This window comes from Poecilia formosa, unplaced genomic scaffold (assembly GCF_000485575.1).
Source record: "Poecilia formosa unplaced genomic scaffold, Poecilia_formosa-5.1.2 Scaffold7, whole genome shotgun sequence".
NCBI classification, from domain to species: Eukaryota; Metazoa; Chordata; class Actinopteri; order Cyprinodontiformes; family Poeciliidae; genus Poecilia; species Poecilia formosa.
Window position 1 is genome coordinate 708,434 of NW_006799946.1, and position 18,035 is coordinate 726,468.

At 38.0% G+C, this 18,035-nt stretch overlaps 1 protein-coding gene across 1 annotated transcript in view; it reads left to right on the forward strand.

Annotated features, from left to right (window-relative positions):
* map2k6 (mitogen-activated protein kinase kinase 6) overlaps positions 1–17,920 on the forward strand; it is a 29,428-nt gene extending 11,508 nt beyond the window's left edge. The window contains exons 2-12 of the mRNA XM_007570429.2: positions 5,776–5,839; positions 6,766–6,814; positions 7,257–7,370; positions 8,498–8,617; positions 9,246–9,362; positions 9,457–9,508; positions 10,498–10,625; positions 10,710–10,787; positions 11,153–11,292; positions 13,768–13,813; positions 15,164–17,920. Coding sequence (XP_007570491.1) covers positions 5,776–5,839; positions 6,766–6,814; positions 7,257–7,370; positions 8,498–8,617; positions 9,246–9,362; positions 9,457–9,508; positions 10,498–10,625; positions 10,710–10,787; positions 11,153–11,292; positions 13,768–13,813; positions 15,164–15,241 — 986 coding nt within the window. The 3' untranslated portion in view covers positions 15,242–17,920. The remainder of the gene's footprint in view (positions 1–5,775; positions 5,840–6,765; positions 6,815–7,256; positions 7,371–8,497; positions 8,618–9,245; positions 9,363–9,456; positions 9,509–10,497; positions 10,626–10,709; positions 10,788–11,152; positions 11,293–13,767; positions 13,814–15,163) is intronic.
* Positions 17,921–18,035: the final 115 nt, after the last annotated feature.

An 18,035-nucleotide genomic window follows, 5' to 3' on the forward strand; every position in this document is an offset into this window, starting at 1 on the left:
AAATTGCAATTCTATGACTTTATTTTATGGGGGGGAGGAGGGATGATACAAGTATGTAAATTGAATCTTTCTTGTCATCTTATTTTTTCACTTGCATATCCTCAGACTACTGAGTTGTTTGCAGCACAGTTTTTGATCCATACTAGAAAGATTTAAGATTGTTTTCCTTTGTGTTTCAGTGAACCTTTGTCCTCACATGTAGTGAATGTGCGAAGATGTAGAACCTGCCATGGTGGTGTCTTTACAACAGTTTCAAAAGTCTACTGCTAGCCGAGTGTCTGACGCTGATGAATCAATGCTCATTCAGTGACTCCAACGTTCAGTCAGTATTAGACAGGATACCACTGGTTGGTTGTCATTTTGTGTGGAGCTTGTTTTAAACGCTTGCATTGCGATAGCTTCATGTGCACCGTTTAAGCATTCGCGGACTTTTGCATTTACCAGGTTTCAGTTATTCTGACATCTTGTCTCTAACTGCAAGATATGGCTGGATTTGTGTTCCATCGTTGCTTCATGTATTCCGAAACACAACAGAGCTGCTGCTTATTCCTTCCAGCCACACACATTACATAATCCTCTGCCCCTCCGACCCCCACCACCTCTTCTCGCTTGCTTTTCTACACCTCGGCGCTCCTCCTGTCATTTCTGCTTCACATAGCTGCAGTCTCAACCGACGCTCCGCAAGCCCTGTGTTTCTGTTGTTAGTTTAGACATGTCATTGCGCACTTTGCATATGCATCTGCCCTTACTGGGGTGGATGTTTGTTTTGGGAAACCTTTGCATTGCCAGTGTTTTTCATGGCTTTCCATGGTAATATCTCTACAGAGGTTTGAAGTAGGCTTCTGTTCTTTAGCTGCGAGGAACATGCTGCTTCTTGCCTCATGATCTGAGTACATCTGAAGCATTTTCCAGTCCATTTCATGAAGAAGGAAAAACTATGTTGTTGCTCTGTTGTAATCATACAGCTGGCCTTCGGTTAATGCATTGTTTTTGGTCAGTGATGTGAAGAAGTGCAGGTTGATGCAGACAATGTTGATCCTTCTTTCTCTAAATGTGGAAGTTGCCAGACTTCTGCTGGAATATATTTTTATTGATGCCTCAGGTGCTTACACCTTTTTTTAGACGGACTCAAATTGAATTTGGTGAGGAACTCATGAAGTCGTCATGACTCAGTTAATCTGCCACTTAAAGCTCACATTTAGTTAATCATTTCCAGTGTTGTGGGCATGATTTTTTTTTTCTTCACTTATTTTATGTTATTTTAACACTCTGAATCCTTATGTAAAAAAAAAAAAGAAAAAGAGCAACACGAGTTATGCTTTTTTTTGTCTTTTGTTAATAAACGGCAACCAGAAGCTGCTCATAAACTGTAAATGGTCTGTGGCATGTCAACTTTCTATGTTTATTTTGCACTTGGTTTCACGTTAACAGCAGGAACAAACTCAGAAGCTGAATGGGTATGTATGTGTTTGTGTCTATAAATATCTACAGTGCAGTCTATTTTTATATTTGAGTGTATACGCACCTTAAAACCAAACGGTGCCTTGTGGACGTATTCAAACGTCATGAACTTTATCACGCTTTGTAAATTTGCAACCACGGAATTGCATGCATTTTCTGGGGGTAGATTTTTGAGACAGATCATTGCAAACTGGTGTATTCTTGTGAAGTGGAAGGAGAAGGATTTATTGTTTTCCAATATTTTTCCCTTACAGATAAAAATCTAGAAACTCGGGTTTGTGAGTTTTAGTAAGGACCCATCAGACTTTTCTTGTATTTTTCAAAAATCCGACATCTTTGCGTCTTCAGACTGAAACTTTGCCCATCCTTCTTAACTAACTGGTTTAGTCTCATTCCCATTTAATGGAAGACATCTGCGAATATCATTTTCTACGTCTCACTAGAGATTCACTGGATTTAGATGTGGACCTTCATTTCCCCCAATCCTCTACAAAGAGCTGTTCTGTGGCGTTCCTGACCAACAGTTGCTCTATCACCTGAACCATGGATCTCTGCAGCTCTCTGAGAGTTATCATGGACCTCTTGGCTGCTTCTCTGATTAATGTTTTCCTCTCCCAGCTTGTCAGTTTAGGTGGACCGTCATGTTTACAGTCTTTCCATCTTCAGATGGTGGATTGAACAGTTCTCTGTGATTACATTTAGTGTTGTTTATTTATGCTGAGATAAAGTCACACACAGGTTTGCTCTACTTGACTTATAAAAGCGTTTGTTTGCAGTATTTTTATTTTTTTTTTCATTTTGTTTAAGGCTATTGTTGTAGCATTGAATTGTACATTTCCAATGTTTTGTTTCCACAGTAAAAGTTTGGATAAAAATGTATAACTGTTTCATAATTATACAGTAGTCTGTGCTGGTTTGTTGCATAAAATCAAATCAAGATATTTTGAAAATGTAAAGTAACCAAATTTGGAAAAGTTGAAAAGCATTTGACCTTTTTTGCCATCTAAAATGGCTCTGGGCTTTTTTGTTTTACAACCTAAAATGTATAGTTAAATTGCTTTGATTTTTCCTCCATCCATTTTCGAAGTTATAGAGTTTTTCCGGAAGGATGTATACCTCAGAACAATATTTCAGTGGGATTAGTGTAGAATTTATGGATGGAGATTACTTTAATTACCAGGTAATGTGCAGATTTGATGCAGGTGTTGACTCTCCGCCTGTTTTCTGGTTTACAGTGCGAGTTGTCACAGCGTTCCCGGTTTCCAGTTACTATTGTTGTCTGTGTAAATGCATGTAGGAGGGGCTCAAAGTGACATTTTGCAACAAAGCTGCTTTGGAAAGTGGAGACCAGGATGCTGGCAGCATGAGGCCACCAGTGGAGAACTGCATAGGACGGCAGCGTCACACCCTGCACAGTTGGATAAAAACCAGGACACACAGCACTGTGTGTGTGTGTTTCTGTGTATGTTGGAAAGCTTCAGGAAAACTCTCTGAAGGACAGGTTCATCTGCAGATACTTGTTTGTATTTTCCCTCAAGACGACAACGTCAGAAATTCCAGTTATTCTTTTGGCTTTGCTCCATGCTCTCTGAAGAGAGACGCCTTCAGCATTGCTTTAAATAGTATCAAATGACATCAGTTACTTACAGATATTTCCTAATATTTTCAGGATAAAAAAACACACTGTTAAGTATCCATTGCTATACAGTTACAATTTGATTATCAGCTTTTCTATGTCTCAAACCGAATAAACAATCTCGAGAAAAATCTGAAATATTCTGTCATCTTCTTCATAGCCATTTATTGTAAGACATCATCATTGCCTCCTGTTGGTGGGACGATACAATGATCTTTTTTTTTTTATTTTATTTTATATGTGGTGATTTCACAACCAGATAAAACATCATGTCAAAGATTTTAGAGGTTCTTGTTAAATAGGAACTATCAGCGTGCATTTTGCCAGGCGCTTCACCTGTTATCAGTGGTCGACTTTGTTCTTTTCTACATAATTTTGGATATCACAATGTTTTTAAAGCAAGATTATGTAGTAGAACTGATTGATGGCGCTAAATTTAATTTAATAGAAAATGTACATTTTATTCGACTCAATGAAATCTTGCACTCTTAGTTTATTATTGAGCAGAAATAATTTTAAAAAAAGGCACAATAAATCTGTTTTTATTTTAAAAAATAACATTTTCTATGGCCCTCAAGTGTTTTTTTTTTTTTAATTTGACGATTTTGGCTCTTGTTGCAAAAAGGTTGGACACCACTGATTTAAGCCATGTATTTAACTTACAATGTGATGTTAACTATGCTGCTCTTTATTGTATTTATTTAGTTTTTAAGTCTTAACGTGTGTTGCTACTATTTTTTATTTTTTTTTAGGAAATTATTTTTGCTTTGCTGATTGTTGCAATACTAGGTTTTGTTTTTGCTATTTTCTTATGATTTTAGCTTTACGGTTAACTTTCGGTGGAATAACATTGAAAGTGTCCTTAGCTGAGTTACTTTCTCTTTCTACAGAACAAAAACTGATTTGAATATTTAGCTTTTGACGCAGTACTACCTGTGGTTTTGCTACGTTCTTTTGAAATTAGTATAGCTGTGTGGTATGACTTAATTTGAAATTGACTTTTTATTCAGCGTGAACCCTCCAATGTAATATGTGAACATGTAGTAATGCAGTTTTTTAGTGCTTAGATTAGGTCCAACTAGAGAACCCTCTTGAGACTTTAATCCAATTATATGTAAATACTGACCAGGTTGCTCTTCTGCAACCCGGTCTGAGGAGGTTTGAGCCAGACACGGTCTGCAACCCAACGACTCACAGAAAGCAGTTATGGTTAACAAAGCGTACTGCTATTAAACTGTCAGTACAGCAGCTTCATATGAGGCAAAAACACCCGGGCTGCCAGACATCTACTTCCTCTTACCTCTAACATTTAGCTAGGATCTGGAGCCAGACACTGCATTTAACCGTGAGTACTAATGATGACATTGGTAAATTGTAGATTGACTCTAATCCAGATGAATCGGTTCATAATTTAAGTGACTTCATCCACCCAGGCAGAAACACTCGGGCATCGCACCATTTGTCTTTAACTGTATTTGTAGCTGTGAAAGAAATGATCACAACATGTGGATTTTTACAGCTGCTGTTTAAAAATTAGCAGCAAATTAGCTGCGTATTTTTGCTCAAATATGCAGCTTTTGTTTTTTCTTTTGGAACTGCGTGTCAGTTTGTTCATTTTAAAATTGTATATAATTAGCTCTCTTTGTTGTGACTGCAAAAAACAAAAACAAAACAAAACAAAAAAAAAAAAACAGAAAGTTGAGCAGGATGATCAACTGTTCTTTCATCCTGAGCTATGTTAAGACGCTAAGTATGCTTTCATCTTGTGGTATGCTCCGCTGCCAGTGCAGCCATCCTCTGGAGTCTCACCCGTCTGCTTTCCTTCCTCACACAGGCTCCAGGATTACACAAGTTTGCACAAACTAGTGCACAGAAATTACAGAACGGTTACTAGATGTGATTTAACATTTTAAGAGAAATATGTCAGTTTGTGGTTCCAAGTATACTTGTCGCTTGTACCTCAAGTACTACAAGTACTGTTGGAGAGCTGAGCCGTCACACAGTCACATAAAGATGTCCTTGTGTATTCTAATGTAATGTGAATGCATATTTATATTTAAGATCATTTGACCGTCACGGTGCAAAGTTTTGCTCTCTAATAAAAGCTAGCGAAGGCAGTTGTAGCAGTCTAGATAAATACATTGATAGCCCGATTTCTGTTTGATGCCTTTATGTTTTGGTTTAATTCTAAAACAAATCTCTGTTACACATTTTTAGATTTTATTTTAATGCAGAATAATTCAACAAAGTAATTTTTCAATATGCAAGCTATATTGAAAATTTTGCAAATGTGAACTTATTACATATTTGACATATATAATGCCATCTCTGGCTTCTATTAATAAAAGCATTAAAGTGTTTTTATTAATAGAAGATGTTGTGAGAGGCCTCTTGGCTTCTGAACAGTAAATCCCCTGCATTCAGAATGACATTGTACACACCAGAGTCTGTGATAAATAGTTCTTGTTTAACTACTCTCAGTCTTAGTTGCAGACGTTTTCTCTTTTTTTTGGTGTTTTTTTTTCTTTCCACTGCTGTTATTCATAAAAAATGCATAAAAATAGGTACTTTGTGCTTTTAGAATGGAATTAGCTTTATGCAGAGTGCAAAATGTTCATATTTTAGAGAAGCTAACATTGTAAAAGCAAATTTCTAACGCTGTTTTGTTTGTTTTGCAGGTAAGAAGAAGCCGGTGTTGAAGCTCTCTAAAGAGGTGTTTGAGCAGCCCACACCTGCTGCCGTGTAAGGCTCTTTACCTTCAACATACACCGTAAATCCTGCACTTTATTGATCCTCACTTCCTGCTCGGCACATACCTGATCTTATCTGAACCTCGTCAGACTGCTGAACGTGGGAAATACAAATCCACAGAACAACAGGAAGAAACCGTGTTCCTGCAAAATAAGCAAATTTCTGCTCTCAACTTTTTGATCACAAATACTTGCAACCTCACATTTCAGTCCTGATTTTTTTTTTTTTAAATCTCAATTAAGTCAGTTGTTTTTAAGATGCAGACATCTGCAGAAAGACTTTAGTTACATTTCTATATATTTTTTTTAGTAGTACTGCTGTTAGTTTTAAGTCATTAATTGTTTTTCATGTATTTTCTTACATGAAAAAAAAACATAGAAATATGTTATATTAAAAATCCCTTTTTTGCATTCTTAAATTCCATACAAAATGTATGATGCAATATGTAATTTTTCTCATTTTTATTTTCATTGCAGGTAGTGGCAATAATTTTCATACATTCTTTTTTTAACGTGCTGATTTTAAATACATTTAAAAGAAAAAAAAAGAACATTTATTTCATTTCTAGCTTGTTAAATCTACGTTTAACATTTCATTTATTTTTATGAGGGTAATAATTATGTACTAAATAAAAATATATGTTTTGATGTAATCAAGAAATAAGAAAATATTGAACAGTTTCTTGCCTTTGCCAGCCCTGATGTGTACAGTAAATGGTGGCAGCGTGGATGAAAACAAACCATTACATACACTTGAAAATAATTCTTTTTTAGATTTATATATTAAGTGTTGATTTTGGATCTGGGTTTAATTTATCACGGGCTTTTTTTGCTGCTTGCCAATTTTCACGTTTAATGTTTCTTGCCGTCCAATTTAACCAATTTATGTGTAATAATGCTACCTTTTGTGTTTTTTAGACCCCCCAGAGATTTGGATTCAAAGGCTTGTGTAACAATTGGAGAAAAGGTAATACTTTCTCAGTTGCTCCACCACTTCTGACCCCGTTGAATTTTTATTTGTGCTGTAGCGTCTCGCTGGGGACTTTTATTCCTTCCCTTGGTGCCTTTACTGTTTATAATTCCGGTGGGCTCAGAGTAGCATCTGCTAGCTGTAAAGAACGCTCCGTTGGACATTACAGCTGTCTCTAACTCTTCTGATTGTGGGGAGACAGGAATGCTCTTTAATGCCCATCATGCTGTAAAAATATTTATTTTAAACTCCTCAAATAATAGGAATTTTCCATTGGCAGAAGGGCTTAATTTATTTTTTTTCCCCTTAAACATCCCCCTTCCCCTCCTTATGTATTAATAAATGCTGGAAGCCAACTAGCAGCTTTGTAGACATGAAACACATCCATTGTGAAAAGTTTCACTCCTTTGACGCTGTCCTCTTGCTGTGTTTGGAGCAGAAATGTGAGGTGAAAGCAGATGATCTGGAGCAGATCTGCGAACTGGGACGAGGAGCGTACGGTGTGGTGGACAAGATGAGGCATGTGCCCAGTGACCTTATCATGGCTGTTAAGGTGAGTAAATCAAAGCCTGTGTTATTGTCGCCCAGAACATCAGATACCCTCTGCTTTCATTAGTCTCTCTGAACACCTACTATCGCCAAACATCCACTTTACATATATCAGTTTACCTTTTAAACTCATTGGTCAGTTAGCAGTCATCACTGTGGTTGAAAACTCTGAACTCTGCAAAAATGACTGACCGTGGTGGCATGCAGGTCAATATCTAATCAAATGTTACAGGAATGTTTTTATTTCTCATTGGGTTGTGTAGAGCAGCTATGAGCAGGCACAATCAGAAGACTGTAGTCTCTATGTCAGTTTGGACAGCTGTGGAGGAATTCTCATGAGAGTGAAACCAATAGCTAACTAGAGCAGTACTTTGGACCCGCGCGACCAACACCACCTACCTGGTCGTAACAGGTGTGCCCACCTCTGTAAATCGAAGAGGTTTTAGAAGATAGATGTGTGTGTTGACACAATGTCAGCATGAGAAGATATTTGCTTGTGGCCTTAGAGAAGCAACTCTTAACTGTGCATCCATTTGAAACTCATCATTCTACAGTCAGAAAGAATATACAAAACTGGAATTTGGACAACTTAGACTTATAAAGTTGCATCTGAATGAGCCGCAAGACTTCTGCAGCGACGTCTCTGGACCACGTCTGGAGAAAACCCAAACACCTTGAACCAACCGTAAGCTGTGGTGATGGTGGGTTGATGATCTGAGCTTGTGCCGAAGTCACAGAACCAGAACACTTTGCAAATGAATGAGTATGCCGTGACCTCCTCTGCATACCAAAGTATTCTAGAGAGAAACATGAGGCCATGAGACTGCTGAAGTTTTTAACCAATCAAAGTCATCAACAGGTTGAAGATGCTGAATACAGCAGTAAATGGGCAACAGAATGACAGAGTAAAAGCAGAATCAAGGCACTGTGAGAGCTGCGATTTCTACAGACCTCAGTGAGCTGTGAAGAAGAGTAGACTAAAGTTTCTCCTCAGCAACTGCTGCTACAGGTGGTCCCCACAGTGAGGACGTTCCCCATGAGTTGACTTTGTTAGATTCTGGCTGTTCCTCGCGTAATCAACACAAACGGTCAGTGTATTAATGAATTAGATTTCCTGTCGTTCCCTTCCAGCGGATTCGGGCCACTGTTAACACTCAGGAGCAGAAGAGGCTGCTGATGGATCTGGACATCTCCATGAGGACAGTGGATTGTTTCTACACCGTCACTTTCTATGGAGCGTTGTTCAGAGAGGTATGCTATTTTGTATGGACCCTAATGTACAACACAGTATTTATTAGGTGTCCTCTCTGTTTCAATGACAATTTTAAAGCCTGTTTAAGTCAGAGATGAGAAAAAGGAAGATAATTCAAGAATAAAATTGGAAACATGAGTTGTGCCAGAGACTTTAAATGGCTGCTAAAAAAATGTTATTTAAGAAAACTGCATCATCAGTTCAGAACATTGCTGTCTGTTTATATAAATAAAGAGTGAAATGAAGTGGAGAACTTGTTTGTTCAACCATTTCATTAGACTGAAACTTACTGGATGTACTTGAATACAAGCAGGTCAAGATCATTTGAAATCACTTTGCAGCTCCTATTATATGACAAAAGTTTCCCATATTGCATGCAGTACATGTATAACATATATAATGTACAGCAGGGCTAACCCTTTGTTTTATTCCTGGCTAACATTCTTGTGACTAAAACCTCTTCTGAGGATTTTTATCGGATGGAGAAAACTTCCTGCATCAATGAATGAATGACCAGGATTTCCTCTTTTAGGTTTTTTTTTTTTTTAAACTTCCTGTCTGATGGGAATCCGTCTGGCTGCTTTGTGTCTTGATCTCTTTCCAAATCCTACCCCCATCTTTTGCCAGGGTGACGTGTGGATCTGCATGGAGCTGATGGACACTTCCCTGGACAAGTTCTACAAGCAGGTGATCGAGAAGGACCTGACCATTCCCGAGGACATCCTGGGAAAAATCGCTGTCTCTGTGGGTTACTTCACTAGCAGCATCACATGAATGCGTGCTTTAGATATTTGCTATGCAACTCCCAGTTGTTTATTAATGACTTCTGTTATTACAGATAGTAAAGGCTCTGGAGCATCTGCACAGCAATCTGCAAGTCATCCACAGAGGTAAGAGCCTGAGTGGAAACCCATTTAACTCTCGGAGATGCTGTCGATATCCAGTCAGCTGCTTCCTTCCTTCCTTTAGACTATTTCCAGATCCTATTAAAGGATCATAACGGCGTCTTTATTACTCGATACTCGAGAAAAGTTCTGAAATGTGAAGCAGTCTCTGGTGAAGAGCACTCTACAGGTTAAATGTCTTAGGTTTCCTGCCTTCTTAAACGTCAGTTGGGATCTTTTTGATGCGATTTCAGTCGGTCACTGAAAAAGGGAAAATGCACACATGTCTTACGTACTGTGATGCATGTGTTAAAATATAAAATGCTAAAATATGGCCTACAAGAGGAGCCTGAGCATTCTTTCTGAGGAGGCTTTAGCATTTGGTGGAAGATGCAGACAGATGTTCATGCAGATGCATGAAAAGAGAAGTTAAGTGCAGCTACTTTGTACCAGGTCCGAACTGGTGCTAAGTAGTATGCTGTGCAAACACACATTTCTAATTAACTTTTAACTAAATAAAGGGTGCCTGAATATCAACTTGGAATTTTATTTATTGTGCTCTAAAGTAATAAGTTAAATTGTTGCCTCAATATTAAAAACATGCAGTTTCAGTAGATTGAATATTCTTATACTGTCTCACAAAGCAGAGCAGTGACACTTATAAATTATATAATTTTCTAAAACAGGGCTAAAATGTCTTATAAGATCGTCATATTGTAACTAATCATATTTTTCTCTCAACTAGGAAATATTGTGCTGCACCGTCAAAAATGGTGTCAACTATTTTTCTTTGTATTGGTTTCAAATTTTAAGTTTTAGTAACATGACAACTGCCATGCGTACTGATACATCAATTATAATATCTATTTTACATTTATTTTACAATTCTTTTAGCATGTGGAACGTAAGAAGACAGCTTCTCATTTTTAAAACCCGCAAAAACATTTTTTTTCCTAATCAAACAAAAACTGCTGTTTGCTCTGTTGTCTCTCCAGATGTGAAGCCCTCCAATGTGCTCATCAACACTCAGGGCCAAGTGAAGATGTGCGACTTCGGCATCAGCGGCTACCTGGTGGACTCTGTGGCTAAAACTATGGACGCCGGCTGCAAACCCTACATGGCGGTAAGCAGCATCTTTTCCTATAAATTAAGAACTGTAGTCGTTCGAACGCAAAAATTTGTGACCGTCTCATCTCTTCAACCTCAGCCCGAGAGGATCAACCCGGAGACGAACCAGAAAGGCTACAACGTCAAATCCGACATCTGGAGTTTAGGAATCACAATGGTAGGGCTATTAAGTAAAAATAAGTAACACCTGAACTGTTGGGAGAATACAGCACCATCCACACTTGTTGCCACACCAGTTAAAGTTGTTTAAAAAAAAAAAAAAAATCTTAAAATAAACACATCTTGTATTTTAGTAAAAAAAAACTGTTATTAGATCACTGGTTCCCACACTTTCTGGTAAGAAGGGTTACAGCATTTCAGTAATTCTTAAAACTGAAAACGTGGATTTTTCTTTCACTTTTCACTGAGATTGTGGGAATCCACAGCTATTTATTGTCCGTGTTCCCCACAGCTCTGCATAGTCGTTTGTCTCACCCTCACCTTTATTTCAAGTGTAAGAAACGAGTTTGTGCGTGTTCACAGATCGAGCTTGCCATCCTGCGCTTCCCGTACGACTCGTGGGGAACGCCCTTTCAGCAGCTGAAGCAGGTGGTGGAAGAACCTTCGCCCCAGCTTCCTGCCGACCGGTTCTCCCCTGACTTTGTGGATTTCACCTCTCAGTGGTACGTCTTTGTGTCACTCTGTGTTGATCCACTTTCCTAGAAGCAAATGAAAACTACCACAGATTAGACAGGAAATCATTGTTAATAGTGTTGTTTCTGATAGAATTAGTATGTTATTGTTTCCTATGTAAGTTGCTTGTTTACATCTGATAAAGTTGAATCATCTTTTTGGAAGACGGCGAGTAAAAAACGTTAAGAGATCTAAAAAGGCGACCCAAAAAATCTTAAGTCACTGATTCCATTTTAATTGTTTCATTGAATGAGGCGTCATATGTAGCTAGGCCTGTCACAATAAATAATAAATCAATTAATCACAGGATAAACTAAAACAATCGCAAAAATTTTCATTTGCTTGATTTATTGTGTTTCTTTTCTCTCTCTTTCTATCCAAACTGGTGTTCAGTCTGTTGCTTTGGTCTCAACTATGCCTTTTTTTAAAAGACAATTTTGCCTATAGAGACTTCAAAATTAATTTTACTTGTTGTTTCTGTTGTTTTGTTTATTTATTTTGCATATTTACTATGTCTTCCAGTTCCAATATTTAAATGTTCATCAGAATTTAAAGTTTATTGGTCTAAGTGTTCTTATAATATTCTTCCATTGTATTTCTTGAAAATTGTCTCAAAACAACAATATTATCGTTTATCGCAATAAGTTCTGGGACAATTAATCGTCTGGCAAAATTTGTTATCCTGACAGGCCTACGATGTAACAGCTGTCAGAAAACGTTATTTTCTTCCATTCCCATAAGAGCAAAGTTTTTCACCTGACTGATACAACCTGTTGGCACTAGCAGCCATTCAACGCATTCACTACAACGCATCAATTCTGAGCTCTGATTTGGATCTGTCTCTGTGTCCACCTGATGTTCATTTTTAAACTTGTTGCCTCTTATTTCCTGCCGCTGGTTTTGTTTCCTCCTTTCTCAGTTGCTTAGTTACAGATGCAGGTATTATGGTAACAGGAAGATGCAGCCAGTGACTGCGTGAACTGCGGACGGATCTCTTTAATATAAAGAATGGTGTGAAAAGCCTTTCTTTATATCATGAAAAGGCTTCTGCCTTTTCGTGAAACTAATGAGATCAGTCACATTTCTTGTTGATGTTTCAAGTTGACCTTCAGGTTTACTCTGCTGCCCTTTGACTTCTTCTGACAAAGTAACAGCAGAAGTGGTGTTCCAGTTGTTGATATCCAAACATATGGGTTTACCAAAATGGTTGGTCTTGTCTTGTTGCTTTGCAGCTGGTTTCTAATCAGGTTTTTGGAAAATTTTGACCTGGCAAAAACATTATTATTTTTTATTTTTTTTAGCCAGTTGTGAGTGGAAGGAACAATGTGATAGTAATAAGTGCACAAACTGCAGCGATAACTAGAACCTTGAAATGTTGAAGAAAATCCAGGGAAGTGCAGAAACTCAGGGAAGTGCAGAAACTCCAGACATAGATGCATCCAGAATGTGGACTACATTCCTTGTGTTAAGCCACTCCTGAACAGAAAGCATGAGGAAAAGATCTGGACCGTTGCTCAGTGGTCCAGAGTCTTTGTTTTAGATAATTTAATTAAACCAGTTTCCTCAGTGATCAGTGTTGACAGAGTGTTTTCTCATCTGACTCCATCAGCTGAAGAGTATTTTTTATTTATTTGTCATTTTGTACATATCAAAGCTATGTTGAGAATTTACAGGAAACTTTGGCAGCTCTAGTTTTTGCTTGAATTAAGCTTTCAAGTGTCTTTTTTTTTCTGTGACGGCATTAATGAGGGGCAGTAAATTTTGACATTTGATCTTCAGCCTAAAATGTACAAAATGATTCAGAGAGATGTCGGTGAACCCAACGTCCTTTTGACAGTTTTCATTGATTTATGAAACATCTAAATCCTGCAGGAGTACTCCGATGTGTTTTGTGTGCTAATACTTAAACTCATTCAAACTCAGAGAAGTTTGCATTAGTTACCTCCAGCATAATTGAATATTTAGATGAATAAAGAGCAGCAGGTGTTCTAGCCCTGTGAAGCAGGTTTGTACCCTGTAGATGAAGATAGTTTTATTTCCAGAATCCTGCCCTCCGTAGAATCCAGACCATCACAGTTCTGTCTGCATGTGTGGGCTCTTTGTTCTGCTGCAGGATGATCTTGTACCAATCTGTTGGTGTTCTGAGCCCAAAGTAGCATAAACTGTCTGTGATATTCTGCTGCGACTCCAGCTTTCCCTGCAGAATGGACGTTTCTTCTCACTCTTCTGTCCTCGAATGATGGGCAAATGATTTCTCAGAAAATGGAGTCAGCTGATTTTTACCGGCAGAGCCATGCGGCTGTTCATGTTCCATCCACCATCACACTAATTGACTCAAATCAGTCTTGCTCGTTTCCTGTGAACTGCAAAACTGAATGTGAAAGTACAGAAACAACTTGTTGCAATTTGTTTTAGAGTAATTCTGTATTTTGGTCTTGTTTTTTCTTTCTTTTTTTTGACCACAGCTTAAAGAAAAACGCCAAAGAGCGGCCAACATACACAGAACTCATGGTGAGTTTCTTCTTTTTTCCTTGTCCTTCTGTTAATGTCTAGTTTTCTACTTGTCACGGCTTTAATTACACACTACGGAGCTGATAAAATCTATAATGTATGTATAGAAGAATCTACTATTACACATGACTGCAAAATGATCCTAAATGACCCAATTTTGGAAAAAAAAGGGATGTATGACCACAAGAAAGTCAGTCAAACAAAGAACAGAGGCTGAAGTAACAAAACACACACCCAACAAAACCAAATCAAACCACACAAGACCAAAGTGGTTATTTTGCACAGTGTAGTGGTCAGTTACGTTACAATGAATACATATAGATACCAAACCTCCTCAGAGAGACAAATCCTAGGCACAAATAGATGGTAAAATAACCAAAGAACATTTACAATAATTACATGCATAAAGAAATCTGACAAAATAAACAGAGAGATTGTCGTAGTCTATAGATGTTAAGCTAAAAAAATAAAAAATAAGAGATGCACAGTGAGAACAAACGTTCATAATAGCTACACCTGTAGAAATATAAATCCACAGAAGGAAGAAATAAATTCTAAAAATGATCAGAAAGACAGATTAAATGATAAAGTATTAAATAAGACAACAAATCATGTAAAAAAAAAAATATATATATATATATATTTGTACATGCAGATAGACAATAGCATTGTCATTTCTGCAAAGACTTTTCAGACAAGATGGCCACTAGAGGCCGCCACTGCATTATAGAAAGATGCAAAATGATTTCCACAAGATGTAAGAAGATCCAAAAGCAGGGAGGGAAAAGACACGAGTTTAAAGAGTAGATTCACACAAGAACGGTCCAAATTAAAACATCTCAGGGATGAAATAAAAAAAATCCTCAAAAACAAATAAAGTTAAAGTCAAAAACCAAACAAATGGACTAAATAAGCCCATGTTGGCACTTTTGATAGAACAACTTTATGAGGTGAAATTTGACCTAAAAAGCCCCTAAATTGTTTTACTAAGTAACAAGTGCATTAATAAATAACTCTTAAGCCTTAAGAACATTTACAATACAAAAGACAGAAAGTTACTTCTAAAGGCAAAAACAATGAAGTGAGGCTTAAAAGGCTTAAAAATGCCTATCAAAACTGATCATCATTATCCAAAATAAAAACAAGAAAGTCATTTCAAAATGACAAAGCAACTAAGAAAGACAATAATAAAAAAAAATGACATCAAAGTAAGGATTATAAGGAACTACAAAGTACAGAAAGCTGATGGTTAGCATCTTTATGTCTTCAGTCCTGCTAGGGATTCAAGTCTGCCCTTATGAAAGACTCCTGATTTCATTCAGACTAAGCTGACCTCTGTCTCCTCCATAGCAACATCCCTTCTTCACCTCCCACGAGGCCAAAGAAACTGACGTGGCTAGCTTTGTGAAAGTCATCCTGGGGGACTGAGCTCTACATGCGCACGGCACGGAGGGAGGGAAAACCTAAAAACCCATCCTACAAAAAAAAAAAAAAAGGCAGGTCTCCCTCTCGCCCCCCCTCTATGCCTCTACAGTCAGAACGAGGAAGACCAGCGGACGAAGTAGAGCGAGGAGGCGGCCTCCGCGTCTCCCCTGTGAGGTGGCGGGAGGGGCGAGGGAGACCTCGAGTATAATGTGGAATAATTCAAGGTGTCTGTATGCAAAACCTCCCTCTGTGATCAGATTTAGCTTCACCCACTACTCCCAATATTATTAACGAGCCTGGCCACGCCATCCACCGTCGTGGTCAAACTCTTGTTTTCTCACTGAAAAGCAGTGGAAGATGTGCAGATTGTATAAAACAAACAAAAAGATGGATGATGTAACGCTTTCTGTGTATAATCTAAATGTTTGCCTACGCGAAGGAAAAGTCTCGCATCAGATTAACTGACTGCATGTACAGAATATATCTCTGGCAGCCACAGATGGCCAATGATGAGCAGCTGTAGAGCCTGATTGTAGACTTAAGAGCCTCCCCTAGTGGTCTTTAATAGGTACTGCAGTGCAACTGCTTTCCTCGCCAATGCCATCTACCTACGTGTTTTAGGCTCTTGGCTGCCTGTGAGTGTGTGTGATTGTGTGTGCGTGTGTGTGTGTGAGCTGAGGGATGTGTTCAAACGGCTGCAGGTGGAGGCAGAGCCAGAATGCTGTCCGGTTAGTTTGCAAACACGGCAAGAGGTCGGCTGATGCTCTGATACAGCGGCTGTTCAGCATTTCAGGCCGCTGAGCTGCAGCAAATTAATCAGATTTCGTCATCAGAAAAGCTGTGAATATAATGAACTGTCTTTTACCAAAATTTCTAGGTTATTTTTATTTTTTATTTTTTTAGGCCAGAAACATTTTGAGTGGTTTTAAGAAGAGGATTGCCCCTGATTTTAACTTGCATTTTACTATAAGTTGAGCCCTAAATACCTATTTACCTATTTGATCATACACTTGCTTTATGTGGAAAGGGCATAATTTCAAGAAATCTTGAAATTATTGTTAGATCTGTTTTTTTTTCTAAGCTTCAAGCTGCCGGTTCCAGCTTTTGTTTAAGTACAAGAACAGGGATCTATGGAAATATGTCACTAACTCGGAGGGTAGGCAACGTCATGTTGTGTTTGAGAGAGAAGATATTGCTTTAAAATAGGGACTCTCTTGTTTTAAAAGACACCGCTTGAATGAAAAGTTAACAAGCCTCTCAGAAAATGCAGTTTACAGTCTAAATAGCTTCTTACATCTTTTTCACTCCTCTGTTTCAGTTCTTAAAAATCTTGTTGATACTGAAAATGGCTAACTTTGAATCTTTGCGCCAACAGCACCCGCTCTGAAGAGTGATAGCGCAGTCACTTATATGTGGTGCCTTCCCTGATCAAGAAAAAAAAAATATATATATTTTTTAAGTTTCCAACTCCCTCATCACTGGTCATTCCTGATCAAGCTAATAATTGTCAAACTCAAGTCACCATTTGACTCCAGCTCCTGATCTTTTGTAGAATCACTGAGATTATCTTTCCAATGATACTTCAAAAGCAACGATTTACCTATTTATTTCCAAAGTTTGTGATTTACCTTATTCTAACTATGTCTTGCACATAACGATAATTATGCAACATCTGCTTATTTCGTTCAGAAGTTCCTGACAAAAATGTAAAATGTTGGTTTATATCTTAGAAAGGGGCCGACACTAAAGAATTAGAAGTCAGACGAGAGCCTCTAGGACTTATTTTTAGCCGGAAACTGTAAATATTTGTCAAATATTTGTTTGCCTAGTTGGTTTTTGCACATATTTCTTTGAGTGTAAGGTAACCTTTCAAAGAACCGATCTCCCCTCTTACAGGATAGTGCCCAATAATTTGTTACATTTCAGTTTAGTCCAGCTATTTTGCACTTTTAGTATAAGTATATTATTTTCCTAGTTAATGTTTTTTTTTCTTTTTCTTTTTTTTGCTTCGCATCTTCAAGCTTAAAGTAATTTGCCGTGACAGTTTGAGCAGAGGGAAACCAAAGCGTTGTCTTATGTTTGCACAAATAATGAAACTGTATTAATTCTGGTACAGAATGGCCGTACGAGTTCTAAGTGCTCCTTTGAAGTAACAGTGCTTAAACGTTTTATTTTCTGTCCCTTTTGCAAAGCCTGAACCAGTGAGCAGTGAGTCTTGTCCTGCAGTTTGATTTGTTGCAACTCGCGGTCTTGGTAATGCTGGATGCAGCTAGCTGTGCAGACCTCCACATGCTTTTATTTTCAGTGTGTGTTTGTGTGTTACATGGGGAACATTGTCCCATATATCCTCCTTGTTTTCTGTACTGAGCCAATCACAACCCTCTCCACTCCATGCTCAACATAAAAGGAACTGGACATTGTTGCTATTGTTGTTGTTAATACTATATTAATGTTATTATTTAGGTTTACCCTCACTCCCTAATCCATTTTACAGACATATTAACTGCAGTTATTCTTATTTATTACAACTGCTGTGTCCTTCTGAAGACTTGAGCGATCCATCAGAGACTCTTCGCTTGCCTCTGCGGCTGTGTGTGTGTGTTTTTGTCGTGTTTTTCTTGGCTCAAACAGGTAAATGCTTTTACAATGTAACTTTTATGCCTTCTATGTGCCTCTATAATGAAAAAAAAAAAAAAAAAAGGAGAAATGTCTAAGAAAATAAGGATGATGCAGGGTTGGGCTCCCTCCCTCTTCACATGCTGCATGGCATCATATCCCCAGCAACCTGCCAGCTTTG